Source organism: Nyctereutes procyonoides, unplaced genomic scaffold (assembly GCF_905146905.1).
Source record: "Nyctereutes procyonoides isolate TBG_1078 unplaced genomic scaffold, NYPRO_anot_genome, whole genome shotgun sequence".
NCBI lineage: Eukaryota > Metazoa > Chordata > Mammalia > Carnivora > Canidae > Nyctereutes > Nyctereutes procyonoides.
In genome coordinates, this window is record NW_026575020.1 from 6,164,253 (window position 1) to 6,191,989 (window position 27,737).

At 51.0% G+C, this 27,737-nt stretch overlaps 2 protein-coding genes and 1 pseudogene across 3 annotated transcripts; 1 reads left to right on the forward strand and 2 right to left on the reverse strand.

The window, feature by feature from the left end:
• The first annotated feature begins 5,832 nt into the window (after positions 1-5,832).
• Positions 5,833-13,020, forward strand: PNPO (pyridoxamine 5'-phosphate oxidase). The gene is made up of 7 exons (XM_055336192.1): positions 5,833-6,096; positions 7,004-7,128; positions 8,575-8,674; positions 9,489-9,542; positions 9,770-9,898; positions 10,208-10,278; positions 10,481-13,020. Exons 1-7 carry the CDS (start codon positions 5,959-5,961, stop codon positions 10,647-10,649), a joined length of 786 nt encoding a protein of 261 aa, XP_055192167.1. The 5' UTR covers positions 5,833-5,958; the 3' UTR covers positions 10,650-13,020.
• Positions 13,021-15,171: 2,151 nt separating this feature from the next.
• PRR15L (proline rich 15 like) lies at positions 15,172-21,228 on the reverse strand. 2 transcript variants are annotated; one of them, XM_055326797.1, is made up of 2 exons: positions 20,915-21,228; positions 15,172-16,391 (listed from the first exon to the last, which is right to left on the reverse strand). In XM_055326797.1, the coding sequence occupies exon 2, from the start codon at positions 16,350-16,352 to the stop codon at positions 16,050-16,052; it is 303 nt and encodes a 100-aa protein (XP_055182772.1). In that variant the 5' UTR covers positions 16,353-16,391; positions 20,915-21,228; the 3' UTR covers positions 15,172-16,049. The 2 variants fall into 2 exon arrangements, with proteins under 2 accessions (XP_055182772.1, XP_055182777.1); XM_055326802.1 differs by lacking the exon at positions 20,915-21,228 and adding an exon at positions 18,945-19,965.
• Positions 21,229-23,188: 1,960 nt separating this feature from the next.
• On the reverse strand, positions 23,189-24,074 carry LOC129515798 (peptidyl-prolyl cis-trans isomerase B-like; annotated as a pseudogene).
• Between the last annotated feature and the right edge of the window lie 3,663 nt (positions 24,075-27,737).

Sequence of the window (27,737 nt, forward strand, 5' to 3'; positions counted from 1 at the left end):
GAGCAGCAGGCAGAGCTATGAGGAGGATGTCAGTGCATGTGTTCAAACCCAGCTGGGGGCCAGAAGAACATCTGCTGAAGGGAGAGGTGAGTCACACACAGAACAGTATGTGCCTCTTCACCTCAAGGGGCCACCGCCAGGGTTGCTCATCTGTGCAGGAGTGGCGAGGCCTGGTTTTGCACTCTATGCTCCCTCTGTTTCCTTTGTAACTGGCAGCCTGCATCTGCAAGCAAACAGCTTTTCCTCAGAGCCAGCCCACAACCTTGCATCTAAAGAAATAAAAAGGATATGATCTCAGACAGATCACAGGTCCTCTATCCCTGATCTCTACACATAAGCCCTTTGAGTGAAACCAGACCAACAGCTGCATCTACCCTGGCACAGAAGCCTCTTGACCAGCTTCCATCAATCCTCTATCTCATCGCTGCCCTAGCAGGGGGAAGATGAGAGGCGTGTTCCTCCTCCCTTCTTCCAATGTAGGTTACGAGACTGGAAAAATGTCTTCGCTGTGTTCTGAATGGAGATTGGTGGAGAGAAGGAGAATGTCAACACATTGAGCAATTTCTGCCACACACACACACCGCCTCCTCCCCCCTTAGCTTTGCTCTGCGGCACAAAGAATGATCCTTTCCTGAGAGCTGATTCCAAGTCATGTGATTTATGCTTCAGGTGTGGGAACTGACCCAACCTTTGGTAATGAGGGTGCCAGCCCCCAGCACGCAGGCTCAAAAGCCAGGGCTGACTAGCTCTGCCTCCCATGGGGTGCCTAAGTCAGGCAGCGGGAGAGGACATTCTGCCTGCTGTGGGTGATGGCATGGGCAAAGAATACAGAGGCTTGGTGGCAAGCTAGGCCCTCATCTGCCTTAATCCAGCCCTCGTTCACTGGAGAGTTGCTGGGGGTGGAGGCTGTTGATGGTGTCATGCGGCCCCAGATCACCCAAGGCCACAGGCCTCCTGGGGTACCTGGTAGGCCCTGGTTGAAAATCTGGGAGCAGCGCATCCCCTCACTGCACCCTCCTGTCTGCTCAGTGATGCTCAACACTGTAGCTCTTTGGCCCCAGACACTAGGATTACAACCCAGAAGGAAAGGGGCCTGGGTCCATCGTTTCTGAGATCCTCCCTTCTGAAGGCAAGTCCAGGCAAAATGCCTTTAAAAAAAAACAAGCAAAAACTAAGCCAGCAGATAGAGGTCAGAGTTCCTTCAAATTCCTTGGTCCATCTTTACAATCACCTCTGAGAGCCCTGTGAGGCCCCACACTTAAGTCTGACCATAGCCTCTCAGCTCCCTGGACCCATCAGGGGCTCATGGCTGATGGAAATTGGCTGAGCTTTACATGGTGATGGATTCCAGGGACCCTCACTTGGTGATTCACTGTTTTGGGAGACCTCTAGTGATCTGGCCAAGGTCTTTAGCGTTGGGAAAAAGTCACTAAAGGGATTGCAGTCTTATTGGGACTGGTGGCAGCTAGCTGGATTGCCTAGTCAAAGAGTGGAAGAGAAAGAGGAAGAGGCAAGAAGTGAGCCTGAAAAGATGGACTATAGGACGGGGGTGGGGGGAAAGAAAGCAAACCAGGGCGGGTTAGGGCAGAGAATCAAGGCTGGAGGAAGAGTCTAACACTTGCTCATCGCAGTCCCGGGTGAGAGGAAATGAGAAGTGGCCATGGGACAGGCCAAAACCAAGGACCAACCAGGATTTCTCAAAGAAAACTAAGAAGCCACCAGGTCATATTCCTAGGGTCCTGCCTGGGAACCCACCATCAGGCCCCCTCCCTCTGCCTGTGGCCCCAATTACCGAGGCAGCCAGGGCTGGGACTGAGACCGATGCCCTAATACCTCACTCACCCTGGAAAGCTTAACATCCCTCCAGGTTGCAGAAACACTCGGCCCTACCCCCACCAGGCCCCAAGGCCTACTCACCATGGCTGGCACCCAGGTACAAAGAAGCTTAATGAAGGCAGTTTATGCATAAACATTACAGAAGAGCATTCCCTGGCTGGGATTTTGAGAAGGAGCCAGAGACAGTAAGGGATGTGCCCCCTCCGTTGAAGGCACTTCTAATGAAGGCTGGGGCTGAAAACAAAAGGACACATTTGGGAAATGATCTGTGAGCACACACAAGGGTCATGAGAGGGATTAACAACAAAACCACAGGCAGGCCACCCAGGGAAGGGTCAGCCTCCTCCATATCCCACTGCAAGCCTTTGAGGACCGGCTCCCATCTGGGCCTCCCAATAACCATACTCTCAGGGCTCAGGTAGCTACTGGCAGAGCACCAAGTACCCACTCCTCTGTGTGTCCTGGGTGTACCCCAGGCTGGGCTCAAGAGTGCCTGAGCTTCAGGCCCCCAGCACACCTCCTCTGGCCTGCCACCGGCCTCCTGGGAGGCTGCATTTCACTAGCATCCTTACCATCTTCCTGGGCCTCTCCCCTCTCCCCATCCTCCTTAATTCTCCCAGGCCCTCTTCTCATTCTCATCCTCCCCCATGGCCTCAGGGGCTCGTGACCCTTAGCCCAGTCTCAACAGCCTAGACCTCTCCCCTAAGCCCCAGATGTGATTATCAAACCTGGCCAAACATGTGTGTCCTATAAACCCTCATACTGAACAGGTCTGATCGGCCTCATCTTCCCCCCAAACCTCCTCCTTCACCATGCCCCTCTTCAACAAACAGTGCCACCCACATCACCCAAAGTTATCCCGGTGAGTGGCTCCCTTCACCTCCAGCCCCATCCTAGACTCCGGCTCCAGGCTCCTGGCTCCCAGCTTCTGCCCTGACTCCCAACGTCTCCCTGCCCCTGCCTTGCCCTCCCTTACCCACCAGCCACTCGGTCACCAGATCTAAGTCCCCAAATACAGTCATTAAGATTCAAGTGAAATATAGAACACAACCAAACAATCAGACGAAAAGGTGACTTAAGAACATAAATGCAAAAACATGGGAAGAAGACAGGCAAGGCACAGTCCCTAAACCCACATGCAGCTCTTTTGCTTCATACTGAGAAACCGGTATGCCTCTTCTGTACAGTAAAGTATTACAACACATTTTCTATTCACTTAAGGCTCTCTTTCAAGAAGATTAATAATTTTACAAAGTTGGGGATGGGAGGAGGGTGGCAAAGTGTTTAAAAAAAAGCAGTTAACAATAAAACATTCATTTCTCCCACGCAGACAAAACCCCTGCTGGGATTTTAGCAGTAGCAGCAAGGCCGGCCCCTCTCTCCTTTGCGCTGCAGGGCTGCTTTGTGATCCAGACACCGAATCCCACTAGGCAGAAAAGCACAACACAAGCCTACTTATTATTTTCAAAGCAGAAGGGAAAATCTTAAAAGGCAACGAATTGCTTCCTTGCTAATCACCGAGGATGCGAGAGGCTGTTGGAATCTAGTGCCTTTTCTCTTCATCCAGTCTTAAAGAACAGCAAGGATTAAAAAAAAAAAAAAAGAAGGAAAAGAAAATGTTGTCTAAAAGCCTGGCCCTAAAAAAAAAAAAAGGATCCCTGGGTGGCTCAGCGGTTTGGTGCCTGCCTTCGGCCCAGGTGTGGTCCTGGAGTTCTAGGATCGAGTCCCACATCAGGCTCCCTGCATGGAGCCTGCTTCTCCCTCTGCCTGTGTCTCTACCTCTCTCTCTCTCTCTCTCTCTCTGTGTGTGTATGTGTCTCATGAATAAATAAATAAAATCTTTTTAAAAGATTTAAAAAATAAATAAATAAAAGCCCGGCCCTTTCCACCTGTCCGATCATCAGTCCTCCCTACTAGTCTGGCCTGCTCCTCACCGTCTTGCTCTGGGAGAATCACACTGTTTTCCCCAATTTCCCTAACACGCTCTGCCTTTCCGCACACTGTCCCCTCTTCCTGGCATGCCCGGTCCATTGTCTGTCTGGAGAACACTTAGTCAACAAGACAAATCAAATGCCTGCCCTTTACGAAGACTTTCGGACTGTCTGACCCCTGCAGACAAGTCTCTTTTCTGCTCCGCTTTTCCTCATGAAGTATCTGCTAAAGGACCTGTAACTCATTAGCCCTCAGATCTGTTTCTCCTATTGGGGAGACTACAAACCCCTTGTGGGCAGGAAGCATCTCACTCTCTTCATCTTAGTATTCTCAGACCTAGCTCAGCGCCTGGTCCAAAAGAAGCCTTTAACAAATGTCTATGGAATGAATAAATATCTATCCTGAGCTCTTGGCTTTTAAGCAAACCATTCAAATGATCCAGTCTTGATGCCCTAGTATCCCAGGTCCAGAGCAGCACAGCCCAGGAGTGCCAATAGTGTGGCCCCATGAACAAAATCATCTGTGTTAAATGGCATTAATTATGCATACACAGGTTCAAGTGCAGGGGCCTGGGAGGAGCTGAGAACAGCAGTGTTCACATGTGGAAAGACAACCTCAACAGGAAAGTATAGTTCAGTCAACTCTCAGTCATGTTGATGGAAGAAAACCATGTAGCAAAAAAAAAAAAAAAAGTCCAACCAGTGGAGAATCCACAGATCAACATCATTAAGCCTTGAGATATGTATTATTTCATTGCAGCAAATTGGGTCTTCCAGATTCCATTTGGCTCAAGCCACATCCATATAATAAAAGATGATAGGTTATTTAATGTAGGGCTTTATGAAGCTTAACACCTGGTAATGCAGACACCTGGATAGGGCAGGAAGTTCCCCTTACCTGGCACAGTCCTGGGGTGCCTGCCTAGATGGCTCCTGCAGCTCCCCTTCCTGATGTTGGTGGAAACCTGGACTACAGAGAGGACTTGACCCAAGGCTGCCCCAGCCAGGTCAAAGCCAGAATGGGCCCATGAGGTTTTCCATGTCTCAGCCCTTTTGGTCCACAGCCTGGAAATGGCTTTGCACAGTCACCTGCTCCCCCGTGCCCCAGCTATGGCTGGCATTCCCTAGGAACTAGACTCCAACTACCTAGGAAAGACAAAATGTGAAGAAGTGGAAAACCCTGCAAAGATGAGGAAGGTCCAGGAGCAGGAGGGGCAGCGGCAACGTTTCCATCTACCAGAACACTGCCTGGTGTGAACTCCCACTGCTCCAGTAAAGGAGAAATCATGAGCAAAGGGAGCAGCATGCTCTGACCTGGGATTAAAGAAATGAGGCAGAGAGAGAGTTCAGAGCTGGAAGGAAGATGGCTCTGGTCTGGGATGGCTTGATCCCAAGTTTCCCTTCCCCCGCTTTCCATTCAGCAATCTTCCTTCCCATCCCACAGTCTCTTCCTCACTCCACCGCGTTCTCCCCGCACTCCAGAGGACCCCACACCCCCCTCCACCCGCACCCTCATGCACCCTCCACAGGACCTATCCTGTGTGATCCACAACTCGCCTCAACCTCTCCCACTCTCCAGCCCCGATTTCTTCCCTCAACCAGAAACCGCCCCTCCTCTGTGTCTCCCATCACCTCGTCTGAGTCTGGCCCCTAATTCTGGTTTTCCATTTGTCCTTTCCCAGGCATCCCCCTCTCCCCGCGCCCGCCCCCAGCTTCCCCCGAGGGGGGGTCCTTCCTGCACTAGCCTCGCCTCTAGGCACCTGCTGGGGGCCAGCCACTCCCCACCGACCGCTCTCTGCCAGCTCCCGGGGACTCATTCCCCGCCCCCACCCCGGGCGGCTGCGTGCCCTATACCTTTAACAAACCTCCACGTGCGTGCTAACGGCGGTGACAGCATTTCCTTGTCTCTCTGCTCCCGCCCCCGGAGGCGCCGCCCATTGGCCGCTGGGTTCCTCTGTTCTCGCTCTTATTGGCCACGCTCCCGGACAGCGCCAACCAATGGCCTCTCCGCGCCTGTCTCCCTCCTCCGGCCCTGAGCTCCCATTGGCTCCGAGGACTTAGGACCTGTTAGCAGGGCCTGGCGACGGGCGAATTCTTCAGTCCCCCGGGTAAACTCCCGAGCTGAGAAATTGGTTCCGAACCCAACGGAACCCAGCGCTGGGCGACGCCGGGTCACGTGACTGGCAGCCTCATGACGTGCGGGCTGCGAGGCGTCACCGTGACGTTTGGGCGACCTACCGGGTGGCCCCGCTACCTCCACCACCTGTGCGGTGGCGGTGTCGTCATGGACCTGGGCCCGATGCGGAAGAGCTACCGCGGGGACCGAGAGGTGCGGCGGCCGCGGGGGCAGCCCCCCCGCAGGGAGGGGAGGAACCCCACGGGGTGGGTTTGAGGGTCACCCCCATAGGACGAGGAGGGTCACAGACAAGCAGCGGGGGGAAGCGGGTCTCTGGGGAAACGAGGATGCGAAGAGGCAGCGGGTCGCGGTGGGCGAGAGCGCGAGCGCTGGGCCGCGACCCTGCCACCCGCGGGGCGGGCGCATCACTTCGGGCAATCACTGAGCCTCCCTGGGCCTCAGTTTCCTCACCTGGGGAGTAAGTGCCTAACTCTCAGGGCCGTTTGGACTTTGATATTTGGAGAGCGCTTGCAGCAGTGACCATCAGCTTCTAAATATTTGATAAGTAACCCATGGGGGAGGGGTATGACTCACAGAGGGCGGGGAGGAGAAAGCTCCTAGGTCTCACTGCCTTCAGCCCCTTCCCTTCGCCTTTGGAGGAGTTCTTTCCCTTTTCCCTGCTCCGAGGAGGGCCCAACAGAACAGAGCCGCAGTTTCTAGATCTCGTTGTGTGTGAGCATTTCCAGAAGTCCTTGCTAAACATGCAGTTTTTCATTAAACCTCACACCTACTGAGAATTTGTGGGTGTTGAGCCCACAAATATGGATTTTATTTATTTATTTATTTATTTATTTATTTATTTATTTATTTATTTATTTATTTATAAATGCTCTCCAGGTGATAGGTTTGACACGCATGAGATGAAACCCTGATTCATCCGTCGCTACTGTGGGACTTGGCGAGTTATGCCACGTTTTTATGCCTCTGTCCTCACCTATAAAATACAGCTAGCAGAACCTACTTCCTGGGTACTGTTTTTTGTTAGGAAAAGTTCCTGGAACAATACCATGTGTGCAGTGAGAATTGTATGTATTTGTTAAATAAAACTCTCCTTCCCCAGGCGTTTGAGGAGACTCAGCTGACCTCCCTGGACCCCATGAAGCAGTTTGCTACCTGGTTTGAGGAGGCTGTTCAGTGTCCTGACATAGGGGAAGCCAATGCCATGTGTCTGGCTACCTGCACCAGGTGGGCATAGTGTGGGTGGGTACAGGTGAAGTAAGAAACTTAGGAAGCTCCCAACTTGGCGGAATGCAAATTTATGAGGATAGCTCTGTTATTAACATGCTTTGTGGCTTCTGGCAAGTAACTTGTCCTCTTTGGGCTTCGGTGTCCTTACCTGTAAACCAAAGATCACACTCTACTTAATTCCATTTCAGTAATAACAATGTAGTGCCTCCTTCATGTCTGTTCCTAAAGCGCCCACCCACACCACCCTTATCTCCCTCATCTCCCCATCTACCCAATTCCCATCTGCTCCTTAAGAGCTACATCTCCTGGAACCTCTCCTGAAATCTAGCACAGTGCTTCCTTGTATTATTTATTTGACAATCAATCGTATACTCCTTGAGACACCTCTGACATTAGCCTGTTATTCCACTCTTGTCCCTGCTCATTAAAGTGTAAGGCCTTGGGGATACCTGGGTGGCTCAGCACTTTAGCGCCTGCCTTAGGCCCAGGCGTGATCTTGGAGTCCCGGGATGGAGTCCCACATCGGGCTCCCTGTGTGGAGCCTGCTTCTCCCTCTGCCTGTGTCTGCCTCTCTCTTTCTCTCTGTCTCTCATGAATGAATAAGTAAATAAATAAATAAATAAATAAATAAATAAATGAATGAATGAATGAATGAATAAATAAATAAAATCAATAAATAAAGTGTAAGGCCTTGAAGGCAGGGCTCTGGTACTGTGCCCCTGGATATCCCCCAGAACTCTGAGCGGAGGACCTGAAGGAACCACCCTTTCTGTGATGGCTAAGCATTGGCTGATTGCATTATAATTGGTCACCACCCTTAAAACAATGTTCCATGGTGCATGCAGAGAGTGGGAAGAAGGAGAGAGAGAGATATCTTTCTGGACACCAGGCCTATTGGATTAGAGTCTCACTTTTATGACCTCATTTAACCTTAATTACCTCCCTAAAAGCCCTATCTCCATACACAGCCACATTGGCAGTTAGGGCTTCAACACTGAATTTTAGGGAGACAGGGCACCTGAGTGACTCAGTGATTGAGCATCTGCCTTTGGCTCAGGTTGTGATCCCAGGGTCCTGGGATCGAGTCCTGAATTGGGCTCCCTGCGGGAAGCCTGCTTCTCCCTCTGCCTATGTCTCTGCCTCTCTCTCTCTCTCTCTCTCTCTCTCTCTCTCTCTCTCTCTGTCTCTTAAATAAAATCTTAAAAAAAAAAAAAAAGAATTTTAGGGAGACACAGTTCAGTCTATAACAGGCACCAGGCAGTGATGTCATAGTTGCACCTCTAGGACAAGCCCCCAGGGGGAGGTGGGAATGGGGAGCCTGCATGCCCGGACAATACAGAATAAGGGGGTGCAGGTGCCAGGACTCAGGGGAGCACCCAGGTGAGGGGTGGCAGCAAGGACAGTGACATGGGCTCTGACCACTTGCTCTGGTCTTTGCCCCAGAGATGGAAAACCTTCTGCCCGCATGGTACTGCTGAAGGGCTTTGGCAAGGATGGCTTCCGCTTCTTCACTAACTTCGAGAGTCGGAAGGGAAGAGAGCTGGTGAGGGGCCTGCAGGGGCCTGTCCTTCCTTCCCTCTGGTGCCAGCCCCACCCCTGCCCACTTGCTGGCTGTGTTTGGGCACTGTCCTGCCTGCGGGCCTTGGCACTCTTCCTTTTCTTTGCCATGAATGAGTGCTCGCTCTGACCACCCCGCCTCTGCCATCCACTTACCTAAGTAACTCCCAACCCTTTGGCTTTCAGCCCCTGTGCTACCTTCTAGGGAAAGTCGTCCCTGATCCCTATGCTACCTCGGCTGCCATTCACCATCATCTTAACGTGTCACTTTACTTTCTACCTTCTTTTCAGTTTGTGACTGCATTTTTTGGTGTGTTTATGTGATTGATACTTGTCTCCCTTGCTAAACACCCAGTAAGCTCTGTGGAGGCAGGGGCTGCATCCGTTGTACCTCTCCCATTCCCCCAGCACCTCTCCTGGGGTCAAGCCCAAGTTGATACATTGTGTACATTCAGTCATGAACCCAAAGGACTCCCGGAATCCATACTGGCCACAGGTGCATTTCTGAGGACTTGCAAATCTATGGATGAGAGAAATGGCAAGCCTCACTTTGGAATCCATCTGGCTTAGGTTTTCAGCATGGGTCTAGCACTTACTGTGTGAACTTAGGCAGGTTCCTTAACCTCTCTGAGTCTGTCTCCTACACCCGTAAGAGTAGGCATACCTTTGAGGGTTTAAATGAGATGTTTTGTTATCCCTTGTACGCCTGCATGCTGCAGACTTCCTACCTCCTTTCTGCACGGTGGAGGTGTTCTCCCTGCTGTTTTGATGGCCGACGGCGAATCCTCTTTTATTTCCAGGATTCCAATCCCTTTGCCTCCCTTGTCTTCTACTGGGAGCCCCTCAACCGCCAGGTGAGTGAGCAGTTCCAGGACAACCAGGGGCTCATTATCGATGAACCCAGTGAAGGTCCTCAGGCTGGGAAAACGACCTGCCTCTCAGATAGCTCTTAATGAACTGGTCTAGTTGGAGCCAGCAGTTGTGGGGCAGTGGAGAGGGGTAGAAGAGAGGAAGGGGGCCTGTGTTGGTAGGGAGGGCAGGAGGCATTGCAGACCGTCTAGCCAGGGCCATCCTTGAGCAGGTCCGCGTGGAGGGCTCTGTGAAGAAGCTGCCTGAAGAGGAGGCTGAGTGTTACTTCCACTCCCGCCCCAAGAGCAGCCAAATTGGGGCTGTGGTCAGCCACCAGAGTTCTGTAATCCCCAATCGGGAGGTGAGTCGGGTTTCTTCTTAGTTCTCTGGGTGGCAGGGGCCTTAGCTCATCCCCAGCAGCTGTCCCCGGGGGATGCCAAGGCCCTCTCTCCAGCAAAATGAAAGGATAGTCTCCCTGGGGAAGTAAAGATGGGGAAATGGGCTTCCTTTATCTGACCCTCTGGTTGGACTGTGCTTCTGGAGGAGAGAAGCCAGCCTCCCTTGTTCACCTGTGTTCCAGTGGCTGGCAAACAGCACATGCTTAGTAAATGGTTATTAGGTGAATCACTGACTCAGTCTGGGCCTTCCTCAATCTCCTTCCCCTGGATAGTATCTGAGAAAGAAGAATGAGGAATTGGAACAGCTCTACCAAGAACAAGAGGTGCCAAAGCCAAAGTACTGGTGAGTGATGCTTGGTGGTTGTCCAGAAAGGGGCACCAGAACTTGAAACAACTCCCCCTGGAATTATAGATCTGCTCCCCCTGGTAATTCTCGTCAGAGTCATATTAGCAACTTCCCTCAAGGGGTCCTGAGGTGGAGACAGGGTGGGGGGTAACCTGTTGGAAAAATGCACAGAGCACCAAACCCACTGTTTCTCTTGAAGGGGTGGCTACATCCTGTACCCACAAGTGATGGAGTTCTGGCAAGGCCAAACCAACCGTCTGCATGACCGGATCATCTTTCGGAGGGGCCTGCCAACAGGAGACTCCCCTTTAGGGCCCATGACCCACCGTGGGGAGGAAGACTGGCTGTATGAGAGACTTGCACCCTGACTAACCTGCTGGCGCCAACTGGATCTGGGGCCAGGTGCTAAGAGAGGGTGTGGGATTGGGAGCTGGGCCCTTCTAAACTCAACCTATTTCCCTCCTCACCCCTTACATTTAAGGCTCTTCAGAGTTCAAACTCCAAATTCTGTATTTTCACTTGATTCTCAGTTAGGTAGTCTTGTGAAGCATAAGCAGTGGCATAGAGAATCACAAACGGAAAAAAAACAAACAAACCCATAATTATTTTCTTGACCTTGAATATGATTTATTGGACTAGCTCCTCTAGAGGTAATAGCTGGTGTGATTCCCTCTTCTGGTGACACTAGGTGGGCCGGGGGCTGCTCTGTTACCACCCTGTCACTGAGTCATACTACCCAAAGCTGACTGGTTCCAACATAAGCACCTGAGCCAATCTAGCCAATCTGTTTTTTCTTGTCAACAATTTTAAATTTGAAATGGAGAGACCCAGAGTATGAGAGGCACTGTAGCCAAGTCATTAATGGCAGCCAAGAAGCAACAGCCTCCAGCTGCTGCTCTTGTAATTCCCTTAGTGACCTTGGGTCCTTCTTTCCCACGTCTGGGCTGTGTATAACACCTCCTCCTGCCTCAAAACACCCATTATCCCTGTTAAAAAAAAAAAAAAAAAGTTTTTGGCTTAAACTAGGCAGGATCAATTTTCTGTTGCTTGCAACTAAAGGAAACGTATTTACTAATAGGATATTTTTATAGCATTATACCTTACTGATAACTGCCTCCTGTTATCTGAAGCACAACAATGTGGAAAAGAGATTAAATTTATTCTCTGGAGCTCCAAAGGACCCATAGGTGGAAGTTGCATGGAAGTAGATTTCCTCTTGGTATGAAGAGAGACTTGTAACAACCAGAACTACCTATGAGGGAGTGGGCTACCTGTTAGGTAGCGAGTCTCTAGAAGTATTCAATCTCAAGTAATCAGGAGTTTTACATATATATGTATATTTTTAAGATTTTGTTTACTTGAGAGTGAACCCAAGCAGGGGGAGTGAGAGAGAAAGAAGCGGGCTCCCCACTGAGCAGGGAGCCTGATGCAGGGCTTGATCCTAGGATCCTGGGATCATGACCCAAGCTGGAGGCAGATGCTTAACCAACTGAGCCACCCAGGTGCCCCTAGGAGTTTTATAGAAGGGATTCATGTGCTGATACCGTCAATCAAGCTTTACTTTTCCATGTTTGTTTCTGAGAACTGTGTGTGTGTGTGTGTGTGTGTGTGTGTGTGTGTACACATATATTGTTATAGAGATTACATCATTCTGACCACTCATACATCCTTCACCTACTCCCCACCTCTACTGATGACTCCTAGACCCTGGTTTTCATCCATGCTGGAATTACCCAGGGAGCTTTAATCATATGTGATTTAACTGGGCTGAGTGAGGTCTGAGCTTGGGGAAACTTAAGGCTCCCCAGGGAATTCTGTGCAGGCAAAAGAACCCCCTCCCCACCGCCCACCATTTGAGATCCTTGCTACTCAATGCAGTCCACAGACCAGCAGCAACACCACTTAAAAGCCCACCTCAGACCCACGCGTCCTGTTCTGCATTTAACAAGACTCCCCCTCACCTGGTGACCAGATGCCATGTCCCCAACGGTGTCACCAGCCTCCGTAAACGTATGACCATTCTTCCTCACCATTGGATTCTTTATGAAGCTGATGTTTGTGCTGGACTGTATTTGCTTTTCTTGAGTGCAAGTCTGGTGACCAAGGACAACTTGAGGGCAGCCCGGGTGGCTCAGCGGTTTAGTGCCACCTTCAGCTCAGGGCGTGATCTTGGAGACCCAGGATCGAGTCCCACGTCGGGCTCCCTGCATGGAGCCTGCTTCTCCCTCTGCCTGTGTCTCTGCCCTTCTCTCTCTCCCTGTGTGTCTCATGAATAAATAAAATCTTTAAAAAAAAAAAAAAAGGGACAACTTGAATGAATGGCCTCCAGCCTCCCTGGAGGGGAGCCAGGCTGGGTAAATGTTTACTGTGACTAAGCCAGAATCAGGGAACTCTTACTTGTGCACGCTTGCATGGAACTCACCAACTCTGTAAACTGTTCCATTCCACTGCGTGGGTGTGTGCTGTACTTCAGGGTCTGTCATTAACTGACTCCTGCAAGGGTGGCCCTGTAGGTGATGATCGCCCCCCTTTAAGCCTGAGGGTAGGAAGGTACGATGCTAACTAACCCTGTGGCCACCATAGGCAGGGTGCTGGGGTGCCCCTCTCTACCTTGTCTTGTTATTGGGAGCTATGTATCCCCCTTCACCCCCAGCTCTGAGCCTGGTTTCAGCTGTTCCTTTCCTGTTTTTGACAATCACTGTGCCAAGTCTGTAATAAAACCTCGTCAGCCGTGTGTAAGATTAATGTTCAACCTGGCCTGGTCGCATCCCCCCACCCACCCCCTCTCCCGCCCAGGAAGGAGAGGGGTTGGGGGATTTAAACGACCCCTGCAACCTCCCTCCTCCTCTCACTAGAGGTTGGGCGGCCAGCAGGGGGAGCCCTCCGCCCAGGGTAGGCCCCTCCTGGGCAGTGCAAGCCGGTTCCAGCTGGCCCCTCCTGCCTCCCCCACCTGGTTGGGTCCTGGCCCAGTGAAACTGTGGTTGATAACCCATAGCCTCTCACAGTTCCTGCGTATATTTGCACTCTTGGTTCCTCCTCCTCTGGCCTCATGAAAGCGTGCAGCTGCCTCTCTCCGACTCCCTGGCCAGACAGATTTCCCTTTGGCTTTTAGAACCCACCACCTTTCCCCAGCTTCAGGATATTTGTGGGGGTTCCCTGGAAGATTCCTGCAGACATCACTTTGAGGCTGGAGCAGGCTCTCCCTTACAAGGCAGAAGGGCCTTAGATCTTCTCGCCTAAGAGGAGTAATGGTGGCAATGTGGTGCCAGTATTGGGCAGAAGGAGGCCTTGGTGGCCCAGGTCCCAGCCCCAGCCCTGGCCTCCCTCAAGGGACCTCAGGATGCGCAGAAGTGGCAGGTCCCTATGGTCTGGTGCCTCGGAGTATTCCACCTCACGGCTGATTAGCTCTCCCCCAGCTGGTGCCAGAATCAGAATCCTAAGCTGCAGGCATTACCCTCTACCACCCTTCTGTGGAAGGTGACTGTACTCCTTTCTTTGCTCCCATCCCCCAGGCAGATGAAAATCAAGAGTGCAGGGGGCTGTGTGCAGCAGTCATGTGCACAAGCCAGCTCTGGCTTCAGTCCCAGCTCCACCATGGCAAGCAAGTGGCTTCACTTCTCTCAGCCTCAGCTAACTCGGCAGAAAACAGGGACAATGACCACACCTGTCTCGGGTGATGAGGGGATTGAGCAAGGAATCTCCTGGAGTACTTGCCACAGGGCCTGGTCCATTGTAAGCTCCCTATAAACATTGGCTATTCACAGTGGACAGGGCTAGAGTATGGGGGAAGTCAGCTCCTTCACGGGACACTTGATGGATTGGGTAATCAGACAGACTCTAGAAAGTCCCATGGGGTGGGAGGGATAGGGACAGAGTCCTCGGAGAAGGTAGCACACCTGAACCAGCCTTCCTTCCCTCCCTCCAGCTCCTCGTGTCCCTCACTCATCTTCAGAGTTCCCGCTTGCCTGGGTGAGGCCACCCAACAAAGGCCCCCTTGTATGGGTTTGTTTGTTTTGGTAATAAATTTGCCAAGCAACACTCCCTGGGGTGGAGTGGCCCAACAGCCACAAAGAACTGACCTGGAAGCTACAGGACCACATTGTTTAGTTGCCACCTTGCTTTCTCCCTGTTAGCACCAAGAACTCCAGAGATCTGTCCAGTTTTTCCTAGTTCCCAGGTCCTGGCTTGAGAAAAATCTGGACCTAGCAACACAGGGGAGCACACTCTTTGCTCTTCCTTAAGAGTAGAAGTTGTGGGCTACAGTGGAGTTCCTTAATAAGAGCAAGAGGAGGAAGGCCATACTAACCGAGCACCTACCATAGGACCACGTGTGGGGCACTTCATGCTGACCATTCCCACGAAATAGACCTTATTACAGCCATTTTACCAAAGAGGCACTCGAGGTTCAGAGAACGTTTAATAACATATATTCCCCAAATCACTCAGCTATGAAGCGGTGGAAAGAGAATTTGAATCCTGATTCCAAACCAAACCCCTGTGACTTTGGGGTTAGTCACCAAATGTCCCCTCCACTCTCTTAGAGTTCCTCAGGGTCTCTCCATTGACCAAAAGGAACTGACCACTGAACTGAAACCAGCCCCTTCCTTTGCTAGATTTGCATACTCAGGACTCTTTCTTTTTCTTTTTTTTTTTTTTTTTGACTCTTTCCTTTCTTTTCTTTCTCCTTTTTTTTTTTTTTTTAAATAAAAAAGACCTTATTTTTAAGTAATCTATAGACCCAACATGGGGCTTGAACTTAACCCCAGGCCTCCTAGATCAAGAGTCATGTGCTCTACTGACTGAGCCAGCCAGGCCCTCCCCACCCCCACCCTGTTTCCGCCCCTGGGGACCCTTCCTGATGTTCAAAAGAAACACCTGAGCACTCAGAGTTCCACTTTATTCCCATGCAGAGAGTAAAGACAGAAGAAACAGTCTTCAGTACATAGAAGACGAAAGCATAAATAGGTTCTCTGCTTTTGCAGCACTGTTTATTACAAAGAGAGAAACCTACATTTTTTTTTTTTTTTAAGCAAAATTCAAGGCTCCAGGACTCATCCCTGGGGCTTGTTCTTCTTAAATACCAGGAGGAGGGGAGAAGAATTTGGGCCCATGAGCCAGTGCAGTGTCCCTTTGAGGTTGTGTGCAGGGACCTGTGGGGTCCCTCGCCTGGTCCTTCTGCAGTACCCCACCCCCCCAGAGAGTGTCAGAGTGCCAGCGGGTCTCCTCTCCCCTGCAAAGTTCCAGAACGGTTCCCTCTTTGGCAGGAGGTGAGCTCAGGTTTGGGGTCTCTGACTCCTCCAGCTCCAGAAAACCACCCCATCAGGTGGCTTCTGGAAAATTCACTCTCAGAATCGGTCCAGGGAACAGTTCCAGGGAGAGCAAGTAGAAGGAGCAGCAATTGAAACTCACCCTTGAGCCTGTGCCCCTGGAGGAGGTGAAGTCTGCTCCCTCTATCCCTTGCCGTGCCCACTTCCCTGCTGGGCTGCCACTTGCTTCCAGGAGCACTGTCCTTCCTGTGGGACTTTGCAGCCTCTGTATGTGTTGGGGAACGTGGGGGGACCCGGGAATAACCCAGACCTTCCAGAAAGCTGGGGCACATAAATAAAAAGCTAAACCCACACGTTTCCTGCCAGCAGGCGTCAACGCCACCCCCCCATCCCCCCACCCCTGGTGTCAGCTGTGGCCAAGGAGGCCAGCGTGGCAGGCCCCTGTCTCAGATCCAGCTGATGGCAGGAGTAGGGAGGCAAGAGCATCCTACTTGGCCCCCTTCACTGTCCTTTGCCCTCCTTATCAGCAAAGAGGTTGGGGTTCTCTGCCAGTGTGGCTCGGACTTTCTTCTTCTCCTTGAAGCGACCCGAATTGGAGACTTTGACGTGCTTGCCCTTTGTGTTCTTGTCCACGATCTTCTCCAGGCGGGTGTTAAAATCGCTGTGGGGGTTCCCGCCCTCGGGCCGAGGGGACTCCGTGTTGCCCTCTGTTTGAGCATAGGTATCAGGGATCTCGTACAGCACCTTGGGAGTGGATTTCTTTTTCCGGAGGAAGGTCAGCTTCCACCAGCCCACTTCAGTCATGATGTTCCCTGGAGCTGAGGGTGGCACTTTCGGCAGGAGCTGGGTGGGACAGAGAAAGGGGTCAGTGGGGAGAAGTAAGGCATGAGGGGGGTGTTGCCTGGAGCAGCCCTCTCTAAACTCCTGATCATGGGCTATTTTAATAGTTGGGGCCTGAAAGAATTGCAGGTGGGGCCGAATGAACTGAGGATTCGGATAAAGCTCTACAATATGAGAAGAGAGGGAGTCTGAGGAATGGGCAGCTGAATGGACACCAACAGGAGAGCCACTGAGCCCAGGCCGAGGGGCAGCAGGACAACCACACACTCTTACCATGCAGGTGGTGGGGAGCTTTGAGATTCCAGGCCCTTCAGGGCTGCAGGGAGGTGACTGGCTTGCCCAGGTGGCCCAGCACCCAGACCATCAACATCCTTCCCAAGCTCTTCCCACTGGGGCGCCAGACCCTACCACCAGGAGCTGGGAGACAGTTGGCTGGTATCAGATGCACAGAAACACCCTGTGCATTTTGCTTAGAATTCATTACAAAATAAGTAGGATTTAGGATTTTGAGAGTAATTTGGGCTTCCCAGGGGGTACCAGCAGGAGTGAAGGAGATGAGGGTTTGTTTTTTTTTTTCCTATGGGAGGAACTGCAGGCTGGGAGTGGGAAATCCTGGGGACTGTACCAGCCTCGACCTCTAGGAAGTTACTTCTCTGGATCTCAGTGTCCTCACCTGTCCCTGCCAGCCTAACATTTAGCTCTAATGCTCATCCCCTGCCTTCAGAGGGAGGCATCCTTTGCAAAGTAAAACATGGTAACAGAAATAATTATTGAGGGATGGCTCCTTTCCCCATCTAGCTTCCATGAGGACAGGAGTTTGCAGGGGAACTGAACATTGTTTTTTTAATTTTATTTACTTATTCGAGAGAGAGAGACAGACAGAGGGAGAAGCAGGCTTCCTGCAAGGAGCCCAATGTGGGACTCGATCCCAGATCCCAGGATCATGCCCTGAGCCAAAGGCAGACACTCAACTGCTGAGCCACCCAGGCATCCCGGGAACTGAACATTTGGAAGGAGGTTTGGTGGGGCCACAAGGTCCACATGAGAAATGGTTATCACGGGCTTGGGGGCCAAAATCCAGGCTTTTCCACTGACAAGCCATGTGCCCTGCTGTGATGTGTCCTGACACAGATGTGGCCTCATCTTTAATTCATTTCCACAAAGGTGCTGTCTGAGCTAGTGGGAGTTCTGGCAAATGAGGTTGCCTGGACATCGTTGCCAGGTAGGATGTGTAAGATGGATGGACACAGCAGGCTGGCAGATTCTGAGCAACAGAAGGGCAGGACAAGGGATGAGAAATCCAGGCATCTCTGGGCCTGGAGAGGGTGGTGGTCTGGTTCTCAGGACTCTGTCTGTGGCTGGGAAGGGTCCTGCCGAACGGGTAGTAGCCATCATGCACCAGAAACCTAGGTGGTCAGGCCACCCCAGCACAAGCTAATAGATCACTTCCTTTAAAAACTGATGGCCTTAACTACATTTTCTTAAAAGACCAGAAAGCAATACGACAAATGATTAACAGTAGTTTTCTTTTTTTCTTTTTTTGAGAAAGCAGAAGAATTTTTTTTTAAGATTTTATCTATTTATTCATGAGAAACACAGAGAGAGGGAGAGAGGGAGAGAGAGGCAGAGATACAGGCAGAGGGAGAATCAGGCTCCATTCACTCCCAGGTCTCCAGGATCAGGCCCCTGGACTGAAGGTGGCGCTAAACTGCTGAGCCAGCCAGGCTGCCTAATAGTGGTTTTCTTTTTCTTTTTCTTGTTTAAAGATTTTATTTATTTATTTATTCATGAGAGACAGAGAGAGAGATGCAGAGACACAGGCAGAGGGAGAAGCAGGCTCCATGCAAGGAGCCTGATGTGGGACTCGAACCTTGGTCTCCAGGATCACACCTTGGGCTGCAGGCGGCGCTAAACCGCTGCGCCACCGGGGCTGCCCTCTTTTTCTTTTTTTAAAATTGGAGTTCAATTTGCAAACACATAGCATATCACTCAGTGTGCATCCCGCCAAGTGCACCCCTCAGTGCCCGTCACCCAGTCACCCCAACCCCCCAACTCACCTCCCCTTCTACTACCTCTTGTTCGTTTCCCAGAGTTAGGAGTCTCTCCTGCTCTGTTCTCTCTGATATTTCCCACTCATTTTCTCTCTCCTTTCCCCTTTATTCCCTTTCACTATTTATTCATATTCCCCAAATGAATGAGACCATATAATGTTTGTCCTTCTCTGTTTGACTTACTTCACTCAGCATAATACCCTCCAGTTCTATCCACACTGAAGCAAATGGTGGGTATTCCAACAGTGGTTTTCTTAATGGAGAAGGAAGAGGGGATGTTTTCTCCCGGTATTTCTGATTTCTGGATATTCCATAATGAGCATGGATTTTTTTTGTTTTTTGACAGGGAGCATATCAAATTTGGGGAAAGATGCAAGCAGGATGCTGACCTAGGCTTGGGAAGGATTGAGTGCCTGCCTCCATGGGCTCCTGGTTGCTGTTTCCCCTGTCCCTCCATCTACCCAGCCCCATGCCCAGAGTGCATTCCTGATGGATTCCTTCCTACCTCTTTGTCTGGGAAGCAGCTCCCACACTGGCAGCTCTGTCCCTTTAGCTGAGTTCAAGTAGCAGGAGAAGCCCAGGGGAGATCTTGTGCAGCTCCCACTTAGAAAGTGAAGGAGGGGGTGAGAGTGGCCAGATAAATACTTCCAGGGCACCCTGGAGAGGTGAGTGCACAAGGGGACAGCCTGAGAGGTTTGCATTGGCAGCTTGCCCCACCTGGGCTTAGCACAACCTTGCACAGAACTTGGTGTTCCAGAATGGGTTTTCTGGAAGTTGTGGGGAGGGCACTTGGTTGGCCTGTGGGTGCCCCAGTCGCCGCCTGGTCTGGGGCAGGGCCCGTGACCCCACCAACGCCCATCCGGGGTTGCCAAGGAACTCAGGGAGTGGACGATACAGCTCCTGAGCTGACAGTAACCACCTGACTGCCCACCTCCTTGAGAGGCAGTGCTTCTGTCTGCACCAGCTAAAACACACCTGCCTTAGAGGGTGCCGCAAATTGGCATCTGCAGGGGTTTACTCCCCTTGGAATGAAGGAAGTGATAGATCATAAGGAACTTATCGTAACACCATAGGGAAGTGGGAATAGCCCTCGGACCCTGCCCTGGGGCCTCCACCATGGCACAAAGGCATCGGCGCCCTTGTCTGTTGGCCTTGAACTCTGGTCTAAGATACCTTTTCCATCCTTTCTGTCTGAGAGGACATACAAGCACCAGGAAGAGGCGTTTGCCTCTTTCATCACGACTGACATATGGAAGTCAGAACAGAACAGATAAATTAGAGGACTGTTCTTTGTTTTACAAAATAACCAAACTTTAAGATTCTTTGAAGTAGTGAGCCACCCCAAGATAGTATAAAGCTGATTTGCTTTAAATCAAAAAAGTGGGGTAGCCCAGGTAGCTCAGTGGTTTAGCACCTGCCTTCGGCCCAGGGCGTGATCCTGGAGACCTTGGATCGAGTCCCACGTCGGGCTCGCTGCATGGAGCCTGCTTCTCCCTCTGCCTGTGTCTCTGCCTCTCTCTGCCTCTCTCTGTGTCTCTCATGAATAAATAAATAAAATCATAAATAAATAAATAAATAAATAAAGCGATGTGACATCAAAAGTTGGGCAGAGCAATATACCTTCAGCCACATGCCCATACCTGATCATAGAAGGCAGGAGGGAACTGCGGGCAGGAGGTGTAATTGGGACTGCAAGCAGATCCAGCATTTAGTGACAGGTGGCAGGCCACGCAGGCTGTTTGTGCAGGGCCCTTAGCTGGCCACGCTGAGGGCTGGGCCCTTGCCCTGGGGCCCTGCAATCCATGGGATGATAGAAATCAGCCCTGAGGATGCTAGCTACACCTCTGCGGTTTGCACAGCTTTAGAATCCACAAAAGGACCTCATGGGACAGCCTGCCACCCCTTGCCTATGACAGCCAGCTCTATGGCACCTATGTGGTCACCCCAGGACAGGTCCCACCGCCCCCACTGAGCCCTTTCTGAGCTGGGACAAGTTAACCATCAATTGCGTTGGAAATGGAGGGATAGAGGGGAGTAGAAGCAAGTCAGATTCTAGGCTTTAAGACAATATCCAGGACCCCCCCGCCCCGCCAGCCCATGTCCCTCTGCCAGGCCCCTGATGGCACTTCTCCATTCTGAATAAGACTGGGGTGCCCTGAATAGGAACAGGGAGATGTTCCCACCAGATAGCCAGAAACATCCTCCAGGTTGGGGGGGTCGGCTCCAGCTTAGCAAGTGTTAATAGAGAACTGCTCGGAGTGAAACTTTCCCAGAAAGAGCTCTGCTGGAGGCCTGGATTGACTCCAAGAGCCAGTGGGATGAGTCCGACTTCTCCCTGCCCAACCAAGGAGAGATGGGAACCGGCCTGCCTGGGTTCCCCTTCCCAGTTAGGCTTGCCAGCCATGGAGGCAGAACCAGGTGCCTTGACTGGGCTCTGTGCCTTGGTTTCCCCACCCACTCACCCTCTGCCTGTACCTGTAATCCTGACTGCTCCCGGCTGGAGGCGAGACCTTCCTTAGAGAAGGAGCTGAGTGTAGCAGCTGCCCGGGCAGGAGACTGGGAGAGGTAGGGGTGCCCCCAGGGTGCCACGCCAGGCAAGGCTCAGGCCAGGAGAGCTGGGTGGGAGCAGCTGCACAGCAGGTGCAAGAGAAACAGGTGCAGGAGCGGGTACCTGCTCCACTGCGGCTCCTGGAGTCAAGGTGAACCTGAAACCCAGCCCCTCCCGGCTAAGTAAACAGAAGCAGAGGCCGGATCGGGCTGATGAATATTCATTACCCCAGAAATCCAATCCCAGTGCCCCTGCACCCACCCAGAAGCCAGGGTCCTCCAGGGATCGCCTCAGCAGGAAGAGGAAACCCCAAGGGAAGTCTGGAGCAGGAGAAACAAGGGAGCCTCTCTCCTGTTTCCCCACTCTCATGGGCCTGGTTGCACCCCCCAGCTGTAGCCAAGGTCACCCTCACCCATTTCATGCTCAGAAGAGGCTCAGACCCTCTCCAGCACAGAACCTGCCTGGACTTTGCCCCTGGCACAGCCAGGAAAGGGTTAAGCACTGCTCCCGTTGGCCATGTGGGACGGGATGCACCCCAGCTCCTTTGAACTCCAAGTCGAAACCAGTCTCTGGTTAAACTGGTTGGCAGACCGGTTCGCTCCACCCCAAAGCTCAATAGTCTTCAGCTTAGGCTGGCACTGGGCTGGGGGGCTGAGGTTCCCTCGGGACCTGAAGGTCCACTGCACCCAACTTATTTGATGTTACAAAGGGGGCAAAACCTGGGGCCAGCTCTCAGGGAAGGAAGGGTGAGGGGGCTGTGGTGAAGTGGGAAGAGGGAAAGGCATGGAGACGGTGTGTACACACAGGGGATGGTGCCCTCACTGATCATCCATCAGAGAAGGTTATTCTGCAGCCACCCTTGGGTGGCCTGTTCTTGTTGGCATTCCCTCCCCTAGGACAGGCACCCCCAGAGTGAGAAATGTTTGCTGCAGGTCCACTGTCCCTGTAGCTGCCTGTCCCAGTGCTGCCCAGCTTTGATGCTCCATCCACCCACCCAGCCACCTTCCTCTGAGGACTGAGTGCATACAAGCCAGGCTCTGAGACAATGTCATGTCTTCCTTTGCTCTCCTACTCCCCTCAGCCAACTCCCAAAAAACTCTCAAACCTGTCCTACCATTTCCAACCCTGCTTCTACTCAGTTCAGCCTCTCACGGCCTTGTGGGTTCATATTGCCCTCCATCCTAAACAGCACCCCTGCCCCTAGGCCCACGGTCCTTCAAGTGTCCCCCCATGGCCTGCAGTGGAACCCACTGGGCCTGGCCTTCTAAGGATAGGCCTCTCCCAACCCGTCATGAATACTCTCACTAATCCCTTTCTCTGCCTACTTCCCTGGGTGCAGAAGCTGTCTAGGAAGGTGAGATTAGGAGTGCATGCTGTACTCTTGGTCAGGAACAGCCTCCTGGGTGAACCAAGACAAACTCCTATTCATCCCTCAAGACCCAAATTATTTATTATGCCTCCCATGCCACCAGAAACTGTGTTGTTCCTACAGAGTTTGCTCACATGCTTCTATTTAACATGATATATACCACAATTGATTATATACATGTATGTACACACATACATAGTATCATAATGATCTATTTATATATTTGGCTCCCTTAGAGAATTTTAGCTCCTTGAGTTGTAAATTATCTACCACTGATACAGCCTGACATACTAGAGACCTAATGCAAGCTTTATAACACAAATGAGAGTTAAGAAGTCCTGTCTTTGGCTCAGCGGTTTAGCACTGCCTTCAGCCCAGGGCCTGATCCTGGAGACCCGGGATCGAGTCCCACGTCGGGCTAACTGCATGGAGCCCGCTTCTCCCTCTGCCTGTGTCTCTGTCTCCTTCTCTTTCTCTGTTTCTCTCATGAATAAATAAATAAAATCTTAAAAAAAAAAACAAAAAAACAAAAACCAAAAAAAAAAAAAACAAATGAGAGTTAAGAGGTCCTATCTTTACCCTAAGAGATTCTTTTTTTTTTTTATACCACTGTTGTTTTTTTTTTTTTTTTTAATTGGTCAGCATTGGTAGGAGTTTGAGTTTGTTACAAAACCAGACCACTGGCCTATGGAATGTGAGGGGAGGAGTCCACTCTGTCAGATGCCAGCACCAGGACCCCGCAGCATGGTACCCTGTGGCGGGCCGTCCTCACCTGTGAGAAGGCGACAGGGCTGCACAGATGGTGGCTCACAGGGAAGCGGTCCCTGGGGCCCTATTCCTTGGCGATGGCGAAGGGCTTCTCCACCTCAATCTTGCCACCGTCTGCGATCCTCACATCCTTCAGGGGCTTGTCCTAACTGTTTTCGTGCTCTCCACCTTCCGTACTACCTCCATGCCTTCCAAAACTTTGCCAACACCACGTGCTTGCCATCTAGCCAGGCGGTCTTAACCGTGTGATAAAGAACTGGGAGCCGTTGGTGTCTTTGCCTGCATTGGCCATGCTCACCCAGCCAGGCCCATTGTGTTTCAGCTTGAAGCTCTCATCAGGGAAGCGTTCACCATAGATGCTCTTTCTTCCAGCGCCATCTCCCCGGGGAAAGTCTCCACTCTAGATCATGAAGTCCTTGATCACACGATGGAATTTGCTGTCTTTGTAGCCAAATCCTTTCTCCCCCATGGCTAAGGCCACAAAATTATCCACTGTTTTTGGAACAGTCTTTCCAAAGAGACCAATGACCACCCGGCCTATATCTTCATCTCCAATTCATTTTTTTTAAAGATTTTATTTATTTATTAGAGACACACACAGAGTGAGAGAGAGAGAGAGAGAGAGAGAGAGAGAGAGAGAGAGAGAGAGAGAAGCGAAACACAGGCAGAGGGAGAAGCAGGCTCCATGCAGGGAGCTCGACGTGGGACTCAATCCCAGGTCTCCAGGATCACACCCTGGGCTGAAGGCAGGCACTAAACCGCTGAGCCACCGGGGCTGCCCTTCATTTCCAATTCAAAGGTCGAAGTACACCTTGACGGTGACTTTGGGCCCCTTCTTCTTCTCACCGGCCGGCCGTGGAGGGACCTGGCAAGAGCAAGAAGAAGTCGGAGCCCACGACGAGGGTGGCGGTGAAGAGAACCATCATGTTCCACTCAGAGAGGTGCAGCATCCACCAGGCTTACCCTAAGAAATTCTTAATCTTTCCTATTGCCTTTGTCCCACTCTCAATGGGTCAGATAAATGTAAGAGAAAACCCATCTATTTTACCTGTTGTGATTTCAGCTATAGCAGGCCTCCTCTTAATTATAATCTTCCCAGGGGTTTATATGAACCAATTATTTCGCAAGGCCCTCCTGCCTCTGCAGGAAGTGTGCATAGTTGGAGTATCTGGCTGGCTCAGTTGGTGGAACATACAACTCTTGATCTCTGTGTTGTGGATTTGAGTCCCACACTGGGTGTAAAGATTATTTAAAAATAAAATCTTAAAGAAAAATAAAGAAGTATACATGGTTGTCCCAGGAAGGTGCCCACAGCTTTCTAGATCTGTCACTTTGTCTGAAAGCCAAAGTGTCCTCTTAGAGTGGAAAACCAGTCTAGAAGACACCAGAAGAGACTAAACACTCATCTCAGCCTAGGTATTCGGAAGAAACTGGAGGGATGGTGGGATGGGCCCTAACCTGGGCAGTAACCAAGGGTCGATGGCACCAATCCCATCTGTACTGGAAGGGCTCCTACTGGAGACACTCATCCCCCCACTCCTTGACTCCAAAATCTAAGCCTTTCTGATGCCTGGGACCTAGGGGGAGCGGGCATAAGGCTGTTCTCTGACACGCACACTGGAGAAGGAGCCCCAGTGAGAATTGTAGTGGGCAGGATTTGCTGAAAACCACCTGTGGCCTGCCACTGGAGAACGCTACCAGAATCAGGTGCTTTGGAGGCTCTGGCCCATCTTTCTGAGAGGGACCAACCTGGGAAGTAGGCCAAACCCTTGGCCTTCAGGAGATTCATTTCTGGGAAGAGCAGTATTGGGAGGGGAGTTTGAGATAAGGCTATAAACTATGAATATCTTTTAAACAGGCTGCTTTATTGCTTTATAATTTTTTAACTTTTAAATGCACCTCCTTAGGGGGTGCCCAGGTGGCTCAGTCAGTTGAACCAGCCACTTTAGATTTTGGCTTAGGTAGACATGTAAATAAATTTTACCTATTTGAAAAAGAGAGACAGCAAGTGCAAGCAAGGGGAGAGATCGTGGGATTGGGCCCCTGTGTCTGGCTCAAGGCTCTACTTGGGGTCAGCTTGAGATTCTTTCTCTCTCCCTCTCCCAAGGCCCTCCCCTTCCCCCGTTTGCACTTGCTCTCTCTCTAATAAATAGATAAAATCTTTAAAATAAATAAATTAAATAAACGCACCTCCCTAAAACTAGGTTCAAGAATGATATTCCAGAGACGCCTGGGTAGCTCAGTAGTTGAGCATCTGCCTTTGGTTCAGGTTGTGATCCCGACTGAGATTGGGCTCCCTGTGTCAGGCTCCCCACTGGGAGCCTGCTTCTCCCTCTGCCTATGTCTCTGCCCTTCTCTGCATCTCTCATGAATAAATAAATAAATAATCTTTAAAAAATGATATTCCACAGACAAACATACAACATGCCTATCCTCAGAAATTTATCTTTGTTGTCTGAGGCAAGTAAAATACACCCAGGGAGCCCCAAGGGTCTCAGTGCTCTATTGTGGCAGGAAGACCCAGCATCCTATTGGATTACAGTTTCAAGCAGTTCAGGGGCGCTGGTTCTAAGTCCTGGGCTGAGGAAGGAGGGATGCAAAAAAGAGCTGGGGAATGTGCAGCCCTCCTCTCAGACCAAGTGATCCTGGTCCCCACTCATTCCTTAATTCCCCCCTGTACATGCTACACTTTTTATTCTTTCCTTTTTTATTATTATTATTTTTATTTATTCATGACAGACACAGAGAGAGACATAAGCAGCGGGAGAAGCAGGCTCCCTGCAGGGAGCCTGATGTGGGACTTGATCTGAGAACCCCAGGATCATGACCTGAGCCAAAGGCAGACGCTCAACCACTGAGCCACCCAGGTGCCCCCTTATTCCTTCCTTTAAGAGCATCCATTAAGTGCCTGACATTCAACATCAGGTGTCATCCAGGCACTGGGGTCACAGAGATGGACAAGCTGGTACTCCCTGCCAACAAGATGCTCACAGACTAGGTACGGAGACAGACTGGGGAAAAGCTAAATAGAAACTACACTATAAACACCAAGATACCCCAGCTTCCAGGGCTTTCAGCCCAGTTGGCAAGTACACCACACACACACATGCACATGCATACACACATGTGCACACGCACACACACATATGTCCTGACAATCTGTATGGCTGTGAGCAAGTACACAGAAAACACAGACCATAAAGTAATAAACATATGGAAGATAAAAGTAATGGATTATTTGAATGTCAAGGGTAAGCCTTTTTTTTTTATGGCTATTGTAGAAAGATAAGTAATGGGTGTTCTTGCCCAGAATGAGGGTAGTAAGAAAGAACTTTGGAACAGGACAGGGACTGCAAAAGTAGGGGTTCCAGGTATCTGGTGCAGCAACTGGGGAGAAAGTGGGAATCAAGCTGAAGCCACCACGCTAAGTTGGCTGGGGCTGAGTGAATGGGGTAGGCAGGGTTATGGGAGAAGCCACATCCAACAGAGAACAAAGAATGCAGGCTGGAGAGCCAGACAGGCCTAGGTTTGAATCTCAGCCCCACCAACTACCAGCTGTGTGATTCTGGCCGCGTTACTTAACTTAGCTTTGGCTCCCTTACCTTTTAAAATCTGGCTAATAATAGTGCCCACATAATAAGGTTGTTGGAAGGATCAAATTAGATAAGGCTTGTAAAACATTTAGGTCTACACTGGCACGTGGCACATGGTTATCACTTAATAAGGAAGCTAACAACAACAGCACAGGATAGTCAAGCCGCCTGCCTGCATAGCCCCCTGGGGCTCTGTGCTTTCCTATCCAAAGCTGGCACAGGCCTGCTATGTCCTTCTCTACTTCCCTCCACATGCTGCCCTTTGCCCAAAGAATTGTGAGAATCACCGTCAGAAGCACCCCACCTGCCGCCTTCCGACGGCTGCTGGAAGCCCACACTCCTCTGCTGTCTGGGGCAGTCACCCTGAGCCGAGGCCAGCAGGTAGACAGAACTAGTCTCAAACATCTTTCTGCTACACATGAGTCACCCCGGGGAGCTGTGGGTGGAGTGAAGTGCTGGTGGTCTCTGCCTCCACCAACTCACCCTGCCCAGCTCTGCCCCACCTGTTGGTTCAAGGAGGAGGGATGTGCCTCGAGGGTGGGGCAGGGCCTTGCTTCTTGGGATGTCCTGGGGAGCCAGGAACACATAGTTGGAGCCCAGTAAGTGTTTGTTTAATCACAGGGGAGCCCCAGCAATTCTTACAGCCTGAGTCAGGACTCTGAGATGGGAGCCAAATTCCCACGAGAGAACGCTGAAGAGGCCTTTAGTTCTGCCCTAAGACCCATTTCAAGGGAAATCTTTCAACCTACTTTATAATAATGGCGATTAATGTTTCATGCACACACAGACACGCACAGAGTCTACAAAGCATGAGAGATATATTAAAGCATGTTGTAAACTGCAGAGTTGTACATCTAGTATGTTTATTTATTTAAGCCTATAAACAGAAATACCAAGACAATCAGGATAGGTGCTATCTCCACATTGAGGAAACTGGCTGGCAGGGGGGGTTATGGAAATAGTCCAAGGTCTCACTGGGCAGAAATCTAGGTCATCTCACTGCTCTATCACACCAGGCAG

Bases quoted from the DNA above. Each gene is read 5' to 3' on its own strand.
- PNPO (XM_055336192.1), top strand. From the start codon at position 5,959: ATGACGTGCGGGCTGCGAGGCGTCACCGTGACGTTTGGGCGACCTACC. The intron at 9,543-9,769 runs GTGAGTGAGCAG...ATCCTTGAGCAG, and splicing joins GGGAGCCCCTCAACCGCCAG to GTCCGCGTGGAGGGCTCTGT. The intron at 9,899-10,207 runs GTGAGTCGGGTT...TCCCCTGGATAG, and splicing joins CTGTAATCCCCAATCGGGAG to TATCTGAGAAAGAAGAATGA.
- PRR15L (XM_055326797.1), bottom strand. From the start codon at position 16,352: ATGACTGAAGTGGGCTGGTGGAAGCTGACCTTCCTCCGGAAAAAGAAA.